General features: G+C 43.6%; 1 protein-coding gene across 6 annotated transcripts in view; it reads left to right on the top strand.

Annotated features, from left to right (window-relative positions):
* The first annotated feature begins 2,517 nt into the window (after nucleotides 1-2,517).
* The window catches only part of FANCE (FA complementation group E), a 202,486-nt gene continuing 188,412 nt past the window's right edge, over nucleotides 2,518-16,591 (top strand). For 3 of the 6 annotated variants that reach the window (XM_085651089.1, XM_085651092.1, XM_085651090.1), the window contains exon 1: nucleotides 2,537-2,658. In XM_085651089.1, the coding sequence (XP_085507215.1) occupies nucleotides 2,589-2,658 (70 nt within the window). In that variant the 5' untranslated portion in view covers nucleotides 2,537-2,588. Of the gene's footprint in view, nucleotides 2,659-16,591 lie in introns of all 6 variants that reach the window. The other 3 variants (XM_085651094.1, XM_085651084.1, XM_085651086.1) reach the window with 3 other exon arrangements.

The raw sequence follows: 16,591 nt of genomic DNA, 5'->3' as shown, positions 1-16,591 counted from the left end.
CCCGTTTCCAGACATCAGGAAAGATGCCAGTGATACATTCCAGATGAAATTCAGTGCCGGACTAATCCAGTGAGCAAGTGATCTGAAACTCTTGGGAGGACAGGGGTCAGTGGGAGATCCCGACTTACACCTCAAGATTTCAGCCAAGGATTCTTGCAGGGTTATATGGGCAAACTCTGTAAAGGTGCCATCAGTCTTGCAAGTTATTGGAGCCTGGGGAGCCAATAATGACACTTCTGATGTGAAAGAAGAGTATACATTCTGAATCTTCTTCTCGAAGAAGTTGGCTAGGTTAGAACATAACTCTGAGGGCAAAATTTTCCCTTCAGCCACAGCAGAGTTAGTAAAGGATCTCACGATCCTAAAAATCAATTTGCTTGAGTGCTCCGCACCCTCAATCTGTCTAACGTAGAACTCCTTCCTGGCCACTCCCATCGTTATATGCATTTTGTTTAGAGCTATCTTATACTCCTGCTTCGCTTCTGGAGTATACTCCTTCCTCCATTGCCTTTCCAATCTCTTGTATCCACTTATTTCCCTCCGGAGATCCTCCGAAAACCAGGGGGCTGAAGGGGACTCTCTCTGAGATTTAGGAGTTTTTAATGGCGCCACCTCATCAAGTGAAGCCGAGATCCTAGCCTTAAACAGTGCTGCGTCCGCGTTAGGATCCCTGGAGCGTGGTTGGTCACCATTAATAATCAGTGGACCCACAATGTCTGCACTCACTCTCTTCCAGTTCCTACCCACCATTGATTGTTTTTGGCCTGACAACTGCGTTTTACCTATGTTGAACGAGAAAGAGATTAGATAGTGGCCTGTCCACGTCATACATTGACGGTTCTCAACTCTAATAGAATGGATGTCAGAGAAAATTAGGTCGAGAATATGACCTGCTTTGTGTGTGGGCGCGAATAATAGCACTCAAGCATTAAAGCATTCAAGGCAGAAGGATTACTTTATTTGTTGGAAAACTGCGCTTTTTGAATGAACGAAAAAAGAGCAACCCTTTTTAAAATGTAATTTTGTTTCCTTCATGAGGTCAACTCCTTCATACATGGAAAATTTTAATGTGACATTAGCAAAATAATTTAAATGTTTGTTTCACATTTCCATTTGCAATATTATCTAATGTATTTATTATAGAGCTTAAATAATATGACTTCTTGCCAATAAAAACAGAAAAATTATAATTAACACCATGTGGTTTTATATGAAAATATGAACCGTAAATTGCATGCTTACATGCGTTTGTATTGGCCACTACTACGTTTTTACCTCACTTATGACTGTAAAGGAGGGCGTGATAAGGTTGTGACAGTACTTTTTATGAAGAGGTACTGATGAACATTGCCTACACTCATGTTCCCTCTCCAGTATTTCTTAGGACTTGGCCCCTGCTTTCACCCATTTTTATTAGGGCTTCAAGAGATGGCAAACGTCACTGGTTAGTTGGCTCTACGCAAAATTAATAAATATGTTGCTTATTTATTCTTTTTTTTTCAAAATAGGTTTATTTGCAATAATGTGAACATATGTTCCAAAGAAAAGTCATGAATGCACGTTACAGTCCGGCAGTGGGGTAATCGCAATGGACATAGGGCAAAAAGTACATCTATATTTCTCCTGAAAGCGAACACGAGGTTAGATTTCAACACAGTGCATATACCTACGCTAAGGGTCAGAACCAATTGAATCAAATCCCTGACAACCGGCCTCGCCATCCTCAGGATCCATTCCCCACTACAACCTCTGGTAAGGGCAATTTCCCCTCCTCTTCGCCCAGATCCAACCCATAATATTTTTTCCATGGTGCCCATAACTTTCGGAACTTCCAGGGGCAGCCTCTCGCCTTATATGTCACCCTCTCCACTACCATATATAGGTCTAGGCTTGCTCTCCATTCTTCGAGTGTAAGGACCGATGATCACCCCAATGTTTAGCTATATCCCTCTTGGCAACCATGAGCCACAAATTAGCCAATATAAGTTTATGCTTATTTATTTTTGAGCTAGGGCGAGTGCTTTCATTCTAGGTCCTCTTCCACGGACCATCATGCTTGTAAACAAAGACATAAGCGCGCCTCGTCTTTTATCTACGTTGCAGGTACACGCTATAGAAAACCGCAAAGGTCAGACATGTTAAAAATACAGAGCAGTCAATGAGGCAGAGGGTGCCATTTGAGCCATTGCCACATAACAAACGGGAATATCCTTTGCCAGTAAATGCCAAAACTGCCACTCTGTATCCTGCCAGAGACCGGACGTATCACGTATGGTTTTCAACCAACCCTGGACCACAAACGCACGAGCAGCTGCCAAAAGGTATGGAACCGGCTGTTACATAATCCGAACACTGACCCATAACGCCAGAATGGGCATCACTCGTCGATTGAATGAGGTCTGCAGTGCCCGGAAAAAATGGTTGTGAGGGCTGGAAAGCCAGTCATGTTTCGGAGTTGTGTGACGAACTAGGATTGGTCTAGATGCCACCGAATGCGCCAATCCTGAGTCCCTTTACATATTAGGAGTGCCTTCTACTCTCACAATACTGTTGTTGGATGGGTTATTTTGCGATCCCGCTGTGTCCTGATGATTGAAGTGAAGCCCGTCGAAAAGATCAGCTGCGGACGACGGACTGTAAACTGGGCACCCGGTGCTTGTAAGTCGTAGACAGGTGGTCATCTTATTTCGCGTGCCTCTGTCAATAACATAAATAATATTTTCTTTCCGTTATCTAAAGCCTTACTATATACTTCTATACTGTCTAGTAGTGGATGGGCAGGTGATATATATACAGGGCTTTAAGTGGGATTAAAAACTGGAGGGTCTCTCAAAGGGGCGTGGCCAATGTAATTAAGGGCGTGGCTTTAACACTCTTAAGGTAAAAATCTGTGCTTAGCATAGTGTGCCGCCCGACTTGTATTTTGCTGTTTCTGTCATTGCATCTAGATATATGATACAACAAGTAACATCATACCTACAAGAAGTCAAAACTAATCGCTTTGTCAGTGGTTGTTAGTTGCATAAGATAAATAAGCAGCAACTATTAGGGTGACCAACTGGCATGGGTGCAAATTCAGGACGGTAAGTGTAAAAATTCAGGACAAAAAGTAAGTTTTACAGACACAGCAGAGGAAGTTGCGCAATAGTATTCAAGTTAGTAAATAGAAAAACACTTAAGTATAAGTCAGAAATAAGTTCATATTAGGTTGAGACAATCGTGCACTTCATGGTTTTTTGGTATACTCGCAGCTTTGAGCAACTGTGCATGTTTTTTGTTGTATTTCATATGATAATAATCTATTTATATGGTTACTGCACTGGGTTGTCCAGTCCGATATTTTGTTTACAACTCATGGTCCTGAGCAGGCATGTTTGGTTAGAGAAGTGGTCAGGAAGATCTGCTCGGATAGTCTTTGTTACTAGCATCTCATATATGAGTGCCATTGTGAGATGTAAAGCGGCACGCATAGGCGAACTAAATAATAATAATACAGCCATTTATAGAGCATGAACAGCTACCTCCGAGGATTGCTGTAATGAACCCACTCTAGGGAACGCACTATGGGTGTTTCAGCAAGTGGAACTTAAAATATGGAATCTAACTTTGCTTATGGGGGCTTCACAGTGAGTTGCACTAGCTGATGAAGTCACAAAGGTGCTTTTCCCTGCAGCTTTCCTTAAGAAGGCACTGTCGATACACCATTACATCGTTTATTTTTTACGCCTTGCCTTTTGCTACAAACACAATATACATCTCAAGCACATCTCATGGCACTATGAGGCTCTCCCTAAAACCTTACACCTAAAACAAAACATGCAAACATTTACAATTATTAGTGTAACATTCACATAGCAGTTGGGTGTCACTCAAAATGCCATATGCATGATGTATAGATCCCACACATAAGCACACAGCAAATACAGAATAGTAACACATAGGCGAGGGAGTAGCCAGAAAATGTTAATACCTCCCACTTTGAACTAAAGCTCTTATGGCACCAAGAAAGCAAAGCAAGTCACCACAACACTCCCCAGAAGAGCTCTCGTCCAAGGATCTGGCCATCCATACTTCCATCGAATTCTTGATATCCACCTTTTCAAATTTTCATTCTGCATCTATTAATTCTTTCATTCATCCAGTCTTTCACCATTCATGCTGTCCTTCCATCTGTGTGCCCATCCATATCGAAACCTTTTCAACCATTTGCAAACATATCCATCATCTATACTTCTATCCATCATTTCCTTCATCCATCCCTCCATCCACCCTTTCACTCATCCATCCATCCATCCATCATCCATCCTACCTTTCACCCAATCCATCCTTTCACATATCCATCCACTTTCCACCCATCCATCCATTCACTCATCCATACATCCATTTACCCTTTCACCCATCCAGCCATCCTTTCACTTACTCATCCATCCACCCAGTCACTCATCTGTCCGCCCATTCAACTTTTCACTCACTCATCCATCCATCCTTTCTTCCAGCTCTCCACCCTCCCTTTCACTCATGTATGCATTATTTCACTCATACATCTTTACATTCTTCTTTTCACTCATCCAGGCACCCATTCGCCCATCCATTCTGCCAATCATTCATCCATCCATCTATCCTCCCTTTCTCTCTCCATTCCCCTTTCACTTAGCCAGTCATCCTTCCATCCTCCCTTCACCCATCCACCCCCTCATCCATCCACTCATAAAACAATCTATTGACCCTATCACTCATTCACCCTTTCACTCATCCATTCTTTCTCTCATCCATCCACCCTTTCACTCATCTATCCATCCTTCAGTCCATCTACCCTCCCTTTCACTCGTTCATGCCTCCAACCATTTATCCTTTCACTCATCCTTCCACTTACTCATCCATCCACCCAGTCACTCATCCGTCCACCCATTCAACTTTTCACTCATCCATCCTTTCTTCCAGCTCTCCACCCTCCCTTTCACGCGTGTATGCTCCATATTCCAATCTTCTAAGGTTATTTATTTCTACTGCAAGCATAAGCAATGTGGAAAAAATAGCAAACATATTAAAAATTCAAATAAAGGTGTGGCCCAGCAGCCCAGGCACAAAGCCCAGGCACTGAAGGGCACCACTTTTTGGGCTGCTGTACACATGTAATTTGTCACTTGCTGTGAAGAGCCAATGTGGGTTCACTCACCATGTATAAATTCATGTTTATTATAAACTTTGAGACAGCATGAGTAGGGCCAGACCTAAAACCAACGCATCATTTAATGCGCAAGAGACAGCCAAGTCCAACAAAGATGTTTACCAACCACAGCGTCCTGCAGAAGCACCAACTTCTCCCCAAATCTTCCGATTGGCCTTTATGCCAATACACTTCAAGAAAGTTAGGAAGCAACCTTCATCAGCGTTTATTAACTACGAGCCAGTGATAGAATCATTCTAAAGCATCTGTGTATTAAAACAGGTGAGCACAGGGTCAACTGTTCACAGACCGAAATTGCGGAACAGTTTGGAGGGGCAGGGAAGTATGAATTAATATCTCCTAGAATATAACCGTCAGGCTATAGATCTAGTCGGGCTTAAGGCGGTTTGAGTTGATTATAAAGTTATTAAGGATAAATACATGAGCGCATAATCTTCAAAGGAAAGGACTGCCGATTTGAGATCGAGGATGAGTGTTGGAAGGCAGATCTGGAGTTGGGTGACTGGGTGAATCTGCAGCAGGCTCCAAATGTGCGGGAGAAGGGTTTGTCAAATCATTTGATCAGCGCTGCCCCAGCCGCCCTGGCAAGCCAGAGTCTCCTTGTGTGAAACACTGAGCATTAAACAGATTGTTCCAGGGCAATCTGCATAGCATGTGCATAATAAGCGTAATCATGACACTCCCCGGAAGAAGGCCAGAGCAGACCAATGGAGGCAAAAGGACAGTTAAACAGAGAGCAGGGTGTAACAGCTCAAACTGGCCCATTGTCATTCTGTATGTGACAATCATCAGCCGCAGAGAGAATGACAATGGGTGGGTGGGGCTGCTCTTGTGCTCGAGGAGGAGTGCGAGGCAGCCCCATCAGGGGTTGAGGCTTCTCGCAGGGAGTAGCGCTCCTCCATGCAATTGCCAAATTACGGACAAAATGCGCCGTAAAAGGGACCCATACGGACTACGGACGTGAGGTCCAAATTACGGACGGTTGGTCACTCTAGCAACTATGGCATGTATATAATATTGAAAAAGCTTCCACTTAAGGCCCTGGTGACACCACGACAATGTTGCTGCTCCTGAGTTTCAAAAAGAGAAGGGAAATCCAGAGAGAAAATGTCTCTCTTTTAAAGGATTTCCCTTCCCCTACAACGCTCACTTGGCATGACATCATGCCGTCACTTCTCCACTAGTGAGAAGTGAGCAGTGTGAGCACGCGCACATCATGTGCCTGCTCTCACTGCAGTCCGGAAAAAAACGGACCGCCTGTGCCAGGGCACAAAACAGAGCCCGATAGAGACCCGTTTCATGGCACCCTTTAAAAAACTACCTATATATATATTGTACAAGAAAACCAGGCATAAATCCGGCCTCCAAAAATTCATAATGTAGTCGACTATGCTGCTAAATAGTCGACGACATACTGTGACTTTTAATCACTTGCACTTGCACTTTATTGATTTAAATCCCCTTCAACTCATACATATCATGTAAGCAGCTGCATTTAAGATTCCAACTAGTACATATGACCAGAATCTAACAAAATCAATATAGAGATTGTTTTATTATAACACTTGTTGATAAAACACAACATATTGAGGTCATATCGCAATTGGAAATACTGTGTTGCTATGATGCTAATTTGTATAGTATGTCTTCTAACTCTATTGAGGGGGAGGGGCGAATCACGATCAGTTTCACTCTGTCACTTTAAAATGATTCACTTTGGTCCAGCGCGTCGTGTGATCAAGCCTGCGGTGACGCGGTGTAATATATGGAAATATATTTATCTATTTCATGTCTTAAGAATGTAGAACGTAAGTTTCAGGAATGTAGCTTTAAGGAATGTTAGTGTTAGAATGTTATTGTGGGAATGTTTGTTCTTGACTGTGGGCAGAACTGACTTGGAAACTGGAGAAGAAGGTCGTGGGTCCTTTCTGTGATTAAATCTTCAACTTTACTTCTTGTGGATTTGCTTTATTTGGAAATCATAATCCATCTATATTACATTTAATGGCGACGATATATTTATGCACCCACCGACAAAGATTTAACCTCGTGAATTTCAACAATCTCCAATATAACTAGTGAAAAGAAGATAATGGAATTTGAATCCTTCAAAGGAGTTGGAGAAAAAACACGGAGGAGGCATTCGGTAACGTACTGTATCAATTTTCATGCAGAGTGTGTGACTTGACCTAGTGCGTTCTTTGATGTGAACCGTGGCGCTGACGGTTTTGTTTTTACACTTGCACAGACAGTTGCGCTGTTTCTGCAATCGAATTGTTAATTATTTACATGCCGTGAAAGACTACTTACTTCTTGTGTGTCTCGTGTGGCATCGTTTTTGTGGCAGTTAACATCTGCGCTATTGAAGCGGAGTATGAAGCCGTTTGTCTGCATCTTATGAAAAGCTTCAACGGAGCGGCATTCCCTTCACGTGAAGTTCGATTCTACAGCTGACGCGCTATCTCTTCGTAATATTTCAAGCGTCATCGCGCAAGTCTACGCTGCGTGCCTCCATTTTGTCAAGAGTCAGCATCGGTTGCCTAGCAACCATACAAAGCGCGTTTTAACGCGAAGAACATATTTTGGAAGCGTTTATTTACTTGTTCAATGTGAAATAACTTGTAACAATGGTATTTACCTAATTCATTTACACTATTCTCACATCTTAATTGAATTGTATTTTGTTGTTAAGTTATTATAATTTTTTTTTTTTTTTTTTACTTAAGTAACAAATTGCTAGATAATGGCTTCTAGTAACAGCTCCAATGTTATGCAACCTCCTCCATTTCTTTAACTGCCTGGAAAACCAGCAAAACCATGGCACAAATGGTTAAGAACCTTTGAAAACTATCTTGAAGCCATAGACGGTATCAAATATTCAGCAGCTCGTAAAAAAAGCAAAATTGTTTAACCATTTGGACAACTCTGGGCAGGAATTTTTCGATAACTTACCTGTAGTTCCTGCACCATCTGGAAATGATTCATGGGATGTCTACAAAGAAGCGTTAGCACGCATTGGAAAGCAGTATATTGACGAACCTTCAGTAATGGTGGAAATACATAAATTCTTTAAACGTAAACAATCTGCAGAGGAATCTATTGAAGACTATTTTGCTGTATTGTGTGTTTTAGATTCTAAATGTGTTTTTGACAATTATTTGGATACTGCTCTACGTGATCAGTTAGTTTTAATTGCTTTAACAAAAAAATTCAGGAACGCATATTGACATGTAAGAATCCATCACTAGATGAGGTTATGGATATAGCTAGGAGTATGGAACGTTCTGTGGTTTCGTCAAAAATATTGTCTGAATCCTGTATTAATGTGTCTTCAGACATTCCTAAGGTCTCTGCTGTAGAAGTCACATCAGGTAGTAAGGATACAAACATACATTTGATATCACAAAAGAATATAGGCAAAAGGAACAGTGACAAGAGAGTGAGTGGAGCTTGTTACAGATGTGGTTCGAAATTCCATTTAGGTAATTTTCAGAATTGTCCTGCTCAAGGCAAGAGGTGTAACAATCGTAAAAAAATTGGACATTTTTATAATGTTTGTCATGCTAACAAAACAAGGGTCAGAGTAAGTCAGCTTGATGTGGAAAATGATATATTGTCAGAAGCTATTAGTAATGTGTCGGTATCATCAGCGGAGATCAGTGCACTGGGTGATCATGAGAAACGGTGTAAAGGCCCCATATGTGACGTGAAAATTACTGTAATTGATTTAGACGTAATGGCGGATTCAGGATCTCCAATTACAATTTTAGCTGAGAACACATTTTATAAGTTCTGGTCAGGGAAACTATTGAAACCTACAACCATTAATCCCAAAGCTTTTGGGGAGTATGACATCATAATGAGAGGATATTTTTAGAATAGCATTTTGTTTAAAGGGAGAAATATTTTCACAAAAATGTATGTAGCTGTTAATGGACGCGATATTCTGGGTTGGCAGGATCAAGCTAAGCTAGGTATTATTTTAAGGCCAGGTCATGATGAACCAGTCATACTTGGCGATATGCCCATTTTAACGAACATCTGTGATAATTTTACTAAGAGGTTACAAGTTAAATTTCCTCAAGTATTTTCTAACAAGATTGGGGTCATTAAGAATTTTGAACATAATATTGTATTGAAGAGCAATGCTATTCCTGTTATACAAAAAGTCAGACCAATTCCTCTTTCAGCCAGAAACGATCTTAAGAAATTACTTGATGACATGTGTTCTCAGGGTATTATCAAACAAGTTGAATCATCAGAATGGGTTTCTGCAGCTGTCGACGCACGAAAAAGCAATGGGGATATACGCCTATATGCTGACCTGAGAGTTCTTAATAGAAATATCCTGGTCGATTGTCATCCTCTCCCACGTATTCATGAAATGTTATCCAGACTGGGTGGGAGCAAGTATTTTTTAACAATTGATTTACGCTCTGCGTACCATCAGATACCGTTATCTGAAAATTCACAACACCTGACTACTTTTGTAACGCCTTTTGGTGTATATATGTACAAGCGTATGCCATTTGGATTGGCATCCGCTGCCAGTATATTTCAACGTCTTATGGATCACATTTTTGGGGGCCTAGAGGGCGTACAGGCCTTTCAAGATGACATCTTAGTTCACACTGAGAGTTTAGATGAACACATTATACTCTTGGAAGAGGTCATTAGTAAGTTGGGTACTTGGGGTATGACAGTCAATTTTGAGAAATGTAAATTTATATCACAACAAGTCAACTATTTAGGACACAATATTTCAGGGGATGGCATTAAACCTAAAGTATCCTTACTAAAAGGTATTAATGAAGCAGCCATTCCAAATGACAAAGATTCTCTAAGGGCTTTTTTAGGCCTAAGTGAATACTATGCATGTTTCGTTCAGGGTTATGCTTCTTTTTCCATTTTTTTGGCCCTGGGGACTCCATCCCCCGTGGCCTGCCCCCAATTTTGATTTATAAAAAAAAAAAAATCGGGAAGGGGGCCGCGTGGCCCCCCTCCCGAGGCCATAATTTGCCCCGGGGACCCCATCCCCCAGGGCATGGCCCTTTTTAAATAAAAAAAATAAATAAAAATTGATGGAGGGGGGCTGCTGGCCACTTTAAGGCCGCGGGGACCCCATCCCCCGGGGCCGGCCATTGTTTTTTTGTTGTTTTTTTAATTGGGAGGGGGGCGCGTGGCCCCCCTCCCAGGCCACTTATGGCCCCGGGGACCCCATCCCCCGGGGCCTGGCCTCCTTTGGGGGCCGTGGGAGGGTCCCCAATCCCCCCACGGTCCCAGCCGGCTACCCGTGTCCTGCGGGAGCCGGCATTGCTTTTCCACATGGGGAGCAGCTAACATGCTGCTCCCCATGTGGAAAAGCAATCAGCTTTGCTTCACTGACGCGAGAGCAGGTTTCCCTGCTCTCGCTTCAATGAAGCAAAGCAGTTTGCAATGACAGGGCGGGAGCCGCGAGGCTCCCTCCCTGTCATTGCAAACAGCAGTGTCCCGGGGGTGGGCACCCCGGGACACTGCAGGAGCCGGCCCTGGGGGGTGGCGGTCCCCAGGGCCTAGTCAAGGATCCAGGAGGGGGGCTGCGTGGCCCCCCTCCCACATTGAAAAGTTGCCCCGAGGGGTGGTGGTCCCCGGGGCTGGGGGGGCCTGAGAGCCCCCCATCCCAAATTATTTCAAGCCCCGGGGTGGTGGTCCCCGGGGCTGGGGGGGCTGCGAGCCCCCCCACCCAGTTCCAAGAAGACCCGGGGGGAGGCGGTCTGCGGGGGGGGGCGTGAGCCCCCCCGCCGATACTATCTTGAAACAAAAAGCTATAGAGGAAACCCACCTCCAGCAACACTCTTTTGCATGTAAAGAGCTTTCATCCTGTGAATCTAAAGAGGAGTATTCCTTACGGTGAATGTCTGCACACCAAGCGCAATTGCAGCAATGAAAAAGAGATAAAGAAGGAAATGAAAGTGTTAAAACAAAGATTCAAGGCAAGAGGATACCCAGAAGAATGGGTTGATGATGCAATTTACAGAGCAAATTAAAGGAAGAGGGAGGAAATGTTATTTGAGAAAAAAGAGGTGAACAAAGAAAGAAACAAATGGATGCAAACAATCAATGTAGATTTGTAACAACTTACAGTGCTCAACATGATAAGCTAAGAGGTATCCTAAACAAACACTGGCATTTAATCAAAAATGACCCAATCCTAGGTAAATCTGATTCCCGGAGGCCGCAAATCACATTCCGTAGAGCAAGATCCCTCAAGCAAACTCTGGTTAAAAATACTTTAAAAAACCCCAACTTAAAACCACCAACTAAACGGCAGGGTTTTGTGAAGTGCACCAAGTCCAAAGCGTGCACATATGGGGTAAATACAGAAAGATAAAAACCAGGTTTAAGTAAAAACATGAGAAAAATAAGAGGAAAATTTCTTGCAAAACAGATTTTGCTGTCTACGTGCTGCAGTGCCCTTGCGGCCTGAGGTACGTGGGCAGCACAATCTTAGAAGTACTTAAATGAATCCTCCAACACTTGAGAGCCATAAGAAATGGTGACAGATCATATCCTGTCGCCCAAAACTTTGAGAGGTTCCACAATAAGAATGTAGGGGGATTCACGTGCTATGTGATAGATGCGCTAGAGAAGAACCCACGGCGAGGCAATAGAGAAAAAAAGCTGAGGAGATTGGAGTCACGTTATATAGTAGAATTAAATTTGAAGCAGCCAGAAGGTTTAAATGTGGAGGAAGATCTGTACACACACTTATAGAAATTAACTGAAAAGAAATTCTGGTTTTAGAAGTAAGAAAAATAAGAAAAGTTTTTATCTTGAGACTTGAAAGCTAGTATTACTGTTTACATTGTGATTGTTAATGCCCACTAGGGCTTGATTGATAGATTGACAAAACGCCACGATACAAAATAGACCCACTTGGGTATAATTCTTTTAAATTGACGTGAATTATAATTGTATTAATACAATTTCTGAAATGTTAATTATCATTATAAATTATATTTTATATTGATTACATAATTAAATTAAAAGAATATTATTTATATATCATTGTCATGGGTGAGTCAATCACATTGGGGATAATACATCGAATGGAATATGTGAAAAAACTACAAGTCTCTCTTCACATGCACTGAAATTGTAGTTTTAGGAAATCACGTGTGTTACACTGAAAATGGCCGCAATACTTGGATCTCGTTGTCAGTGAACAAGGGTGCAACGCACTCGAAACGCGTTTGACAAGTGGCTGAATAAACGCTTTAACAACTGCACAAGGCTTTGTTTTCCTTCAAGAAATTGGGAGGAGTTTGGTGAAAAATTTGACGGAACCCGCTTCCGTGGGGTCCCTTAACAACGAAGCAGCTCTCGATCAGGAGGTGGCAGATTCTACACGGAAGGTGCTGAGGATAATATATATATATATATATATATATATAAAATTAATTATCTTTCACCCTTTGCTCTATGGTTCAGTAAGCTGCCACAATGCCTCAAACAAGCATTTGCAATGCAATAGGTCTTGCTTTTGCAAGAGTTAGAGCTATTGGTGTTGTAAATGACCACTGGTCAGTCTACATTTTCTAGCAGGGTGCTACTTGCTGTATTGCAGAACAAGTAAGGAAGAAGCCGGAATCTATGCAAGTCGTGGGGCAGGGTACAAAGGTTACAATCGTACGTTTTTCATCAGCACGCTCTTCCTCCAGCTACAGATTGTAACTGGTAGCAGCCACAGTACCAGGAGGGGCGGGGCAAAGCAGTCTCTCCCTCAATGACAGTTTGGAGCCCCCCGTCTCCCTCAATGTTGATGTTCAGCAAGTTTCCTTATCTTGAATAGCTGTGTGTAGTTTCCTTGTGTTCCAAATCACCAATAGCCTCCACAAACCTTACAGACAGCTCATTCTCTGCCGCCTGATGAGCTGAAGCCCAGCTCCTTTCGTCAGACTGGCAAATTCCTCTCACCGGTAATCTGTCACAGAGACCCCTTCTCAAATTCAACCCTGTTCCCGGGTTGCAGGGAATGGCAATCTAACTCCCCTGGATATCAGCTTTCTGAACAATTCCTTGTGGGTGCCTAAGAGTTAGTGCGTATCAGACCCACCAAGCTTCTATACAGACTAGGGAGGGGCACAGGGTTACTGGAATGTCCCACAGAATAGATACCAGTTTGGCCTACCCTAAACACAATGCTCTGGCTCACCATCGTCTCCCCAGTGCACCCACTGGCTCTCAAAATACACATCCCAGAAATGGCAGTTGCAAAAACATCCAGAGTAAGTGAGACTGCACAGACTTTATCAGGAGGGGGCTAGTACGCAGTCCCTCCTAAAGAATACAGGGTTACATGTAACCCCGAGTATAGATTAGTATTGCCACCACTGTCAGTCTACCACAGCCTGGGCAGAGTGCAGTAGCCACTCTTTGCAAAAGAGGGGAGTGCTGTCCACAACGCCTCAACCTCATAGCCAAGCTCTAGGGTCTCAATCCATGTATATAGGGAGACCCTCAGTGGACATGTATGATTGTTATGTTCACTGCGGTAGAGATCAAGAAAACCTACAGCAACTTTCCATTGACTTGCCAGGAGATCAACATAGGGCGGGGAAGCAGGGTCTCCAGAGCCCCCAGCAGACGTCCCATTCCAATAAGTTTAAATACAGTTTTTGCATACAGTAAAATCTGTTTCCTAAATTGCTTTCAGCTTGGCCTGCCAAAGAATTTCTCACTGAAATATATCAAAACGTACAACTCTCTGTGTTCAGTCAATCCTCTCTGGAAACCAGCTTGTGCTAAATTTAATGAAATTTGCTGAGATGGATGTGGAAAAACCAGGACTCTCCTGTCAAATCCAGCTAACCGGGAAACAACTCCTTTCTTGGCGCTGCTGACCTGACTCGGACCCACGCATTAGTGCCCGCTTCTGTCACCAGCTTGTCGAAGAATAAGAAATTAAGTCTGTCAGCAGCTGGGAGGGTGCGGAAGTTTAGTGAGTTTTTGCCCCCTGAACTGCTTTGTTGGCGATTGCGCTCACTGTCCTCTAATCTCTCTATCTGACTGCGACTCAGATTGTGCAGCAGTACGGAGCCTACGTTGGTTGGCGGTGGGACGGCCTCCGTTGCAAGCGTCCCGCACCTCTGATCGCATTATTGAGGGCTGCTTCTCCCCGCCTGAACCACCCTTGCAAGCCTCTCGCTCCCCAGGCTGAAGCACTGGAGGGCCGCCTCTTCTTTCCTGAGGCGACTCATCACCTTGAGGCTTCCGTGGCTGCCACTTGAGCTCTTTCACAGTTTGTGCCTATGCCCACTACCCGCCACCTCCAGTTGGGAAATCTCACGCCCAGCCCCGCAAAGAACATGATGAGACCTTTCCAGCCCTGCCAATAATATTGGGGGTTTGTGGCTGAGATCACTGCAGAGCGTTACCCGGGGGGGGATGGGGGGGGAGGTTAGAGAACTGCCCAAATGCACCTAATGCTCCAAAGTTTGTTGGGGCTCTGCAGTTCTAAGGAATCTGATTTCGGCAGTGCCTTACCGGCCATCTTGGGATTCCCTCAGACAGGAGGGCCTCATTCTAAGATGGCGGCCCTTTCACTATGTTTATTGAAACAGTCCAAGGACTGCTGACTTGCTCTTCCACAAATTATATGCACTTCTGACTTACTCTCCACCTAAAGGAAAGTAGAACATGTATGGAAACAGACATAGGACGGATGACTTGCTCTTCCACAAAAAGTAAAGTAGGACTTTTTTAACTCTAGCTTCAGAATATTTACCACGAGCTTTAGGAGTGGCCATCTTGTAATGGCGGCAGTCTGATTGCACCTCCAAAATTATAACTTCTTCTCGCCCTATCTATTCTTCCTTTCTCACCCCCACCCTTGTTCCTGCCTTATCATTTATTTTTAAGGGTATGATCTGCAGCCCATCACTACCACCAGACGTCCCACCCATCAGTCCTGTATCATTGCTTACGAACCCTTGTATTTTGTTACCAGTTTGTTACCTGGACTGACACCTCACTCGCCAGTGCCCCATCATTGACTACAATGCTGAGACTGGCATCCATTTTGATGCTCCCCCTCCAGGCTGAGACTCAATAGAAATAGAAGAAGTCTGCTACAGCCCCTCTGTGCCTATATCCCCCCTGAATGCCCATCCCCTCTTGACTACCTCCAATAGAGATAGAAAGAGGAAAGGATTTAACCCCCTGAATGGAGGCCATTTTGGATTGGTCACTTATACTCCACCACCAAACAAATTTAAATTAAAAGAGGAAGTGAAGGCCAATTTGGATTGGTCGCTTATACCCAACCACCAAACAAATTTAAATTGAAAGAGGAAGTGAAGATCCTTTAATTGATACAGAACTCCACTCACCCGCACACCATTGTTCCAGCAACCACTTTGGCTCAAATCAAATAGGGCGGGCATCCTGTAATGGTCTTTTTTGAAAGATCCACTACAACTATAAAGTGCACTCTCCTCACACCATTGTTCCAATAACCTTCATGGCGCCAAACAACATCCCCAACAACAATTTGCTGTCACTGGTGGGTCGTAATGCCTTCAAGATTAACTACCCTCAACTTATCAAAAATAGCTGCCAAGAATTTCAAGCATAAATTACTCAAACAGTACCCGGAAATGCTCATCTCTGATGCCTACTTTTCTACCTCAAAAGGGGTTGTGGTTAATGACCTTATCTTCTTCACTAACAGAATAGCTTAAAAGAGAAGAGTCATAACATCCATGCTCCGGAATTAGACCTCTATGAAAACGCTTCTATGAAAACGCCTCACTGTTTTCGGAGCTTCAGAATGCCCTCATCAGACTTCAAGGCCAAACAAACCATTTCCTTATACAACAACGGGAATATCCTTATAAAAGCATATGACTGAAATCACCTCACCTCACCAAATCAAATTCTGTTCTCCCGCTCCACAATTGAATCGCCTACCTCTTCTTCCTTACTGCCTCTGCATGACCTGTCCCTTTGCTCCCACAATGGTGTAATTGTTGCTGATGGACCTAAGCCTGGTATTACGAAGAAAGACTCCTGGAACCACCCCAGAGAACCAACTTATGTGACTTGCCTTCTCCCTTAGCTCGCAATACACTGGGGCACAATGCTCACTGCTCTAAAGTTAACAGTAATCTGGAGAACTACAGGTCTACTAATTGCCCTTCTTCAACACCTGTGCCCCAGTGGGCGCTCCCCACTCGTCCACCACGATCACCAGTCCACTGGTTGCAACTGCCCAACGACTCAAGAGGCCAATCGACTAAGCAGATTCGAAACCTCTTCCTACCCCTACTCTATTCGCCGCTTCTAGTACACAATCTACTAGACCGCATCTTCCCGACACCTCCTGAGCTACTTCCCTCCTCAACTACGAGCTACCCACCCTGC

This window comes from Triturus cristatus, chromosome 1_1 (genome assembly GCF_964204655.1).
Source record: "Triturus cristatus chromosome 1_1, aTriCri1.1, whole genome shotgun sequence".
Lineage (NCBI taxonomy): Eukaryota > Metazoa > Chordata > Amphibia > Caudata > Salamandridae > Triturus > Triturus cristatus.
This window is presented reverse-complemented; position numbering and strand designations above follow the sequence as displayed.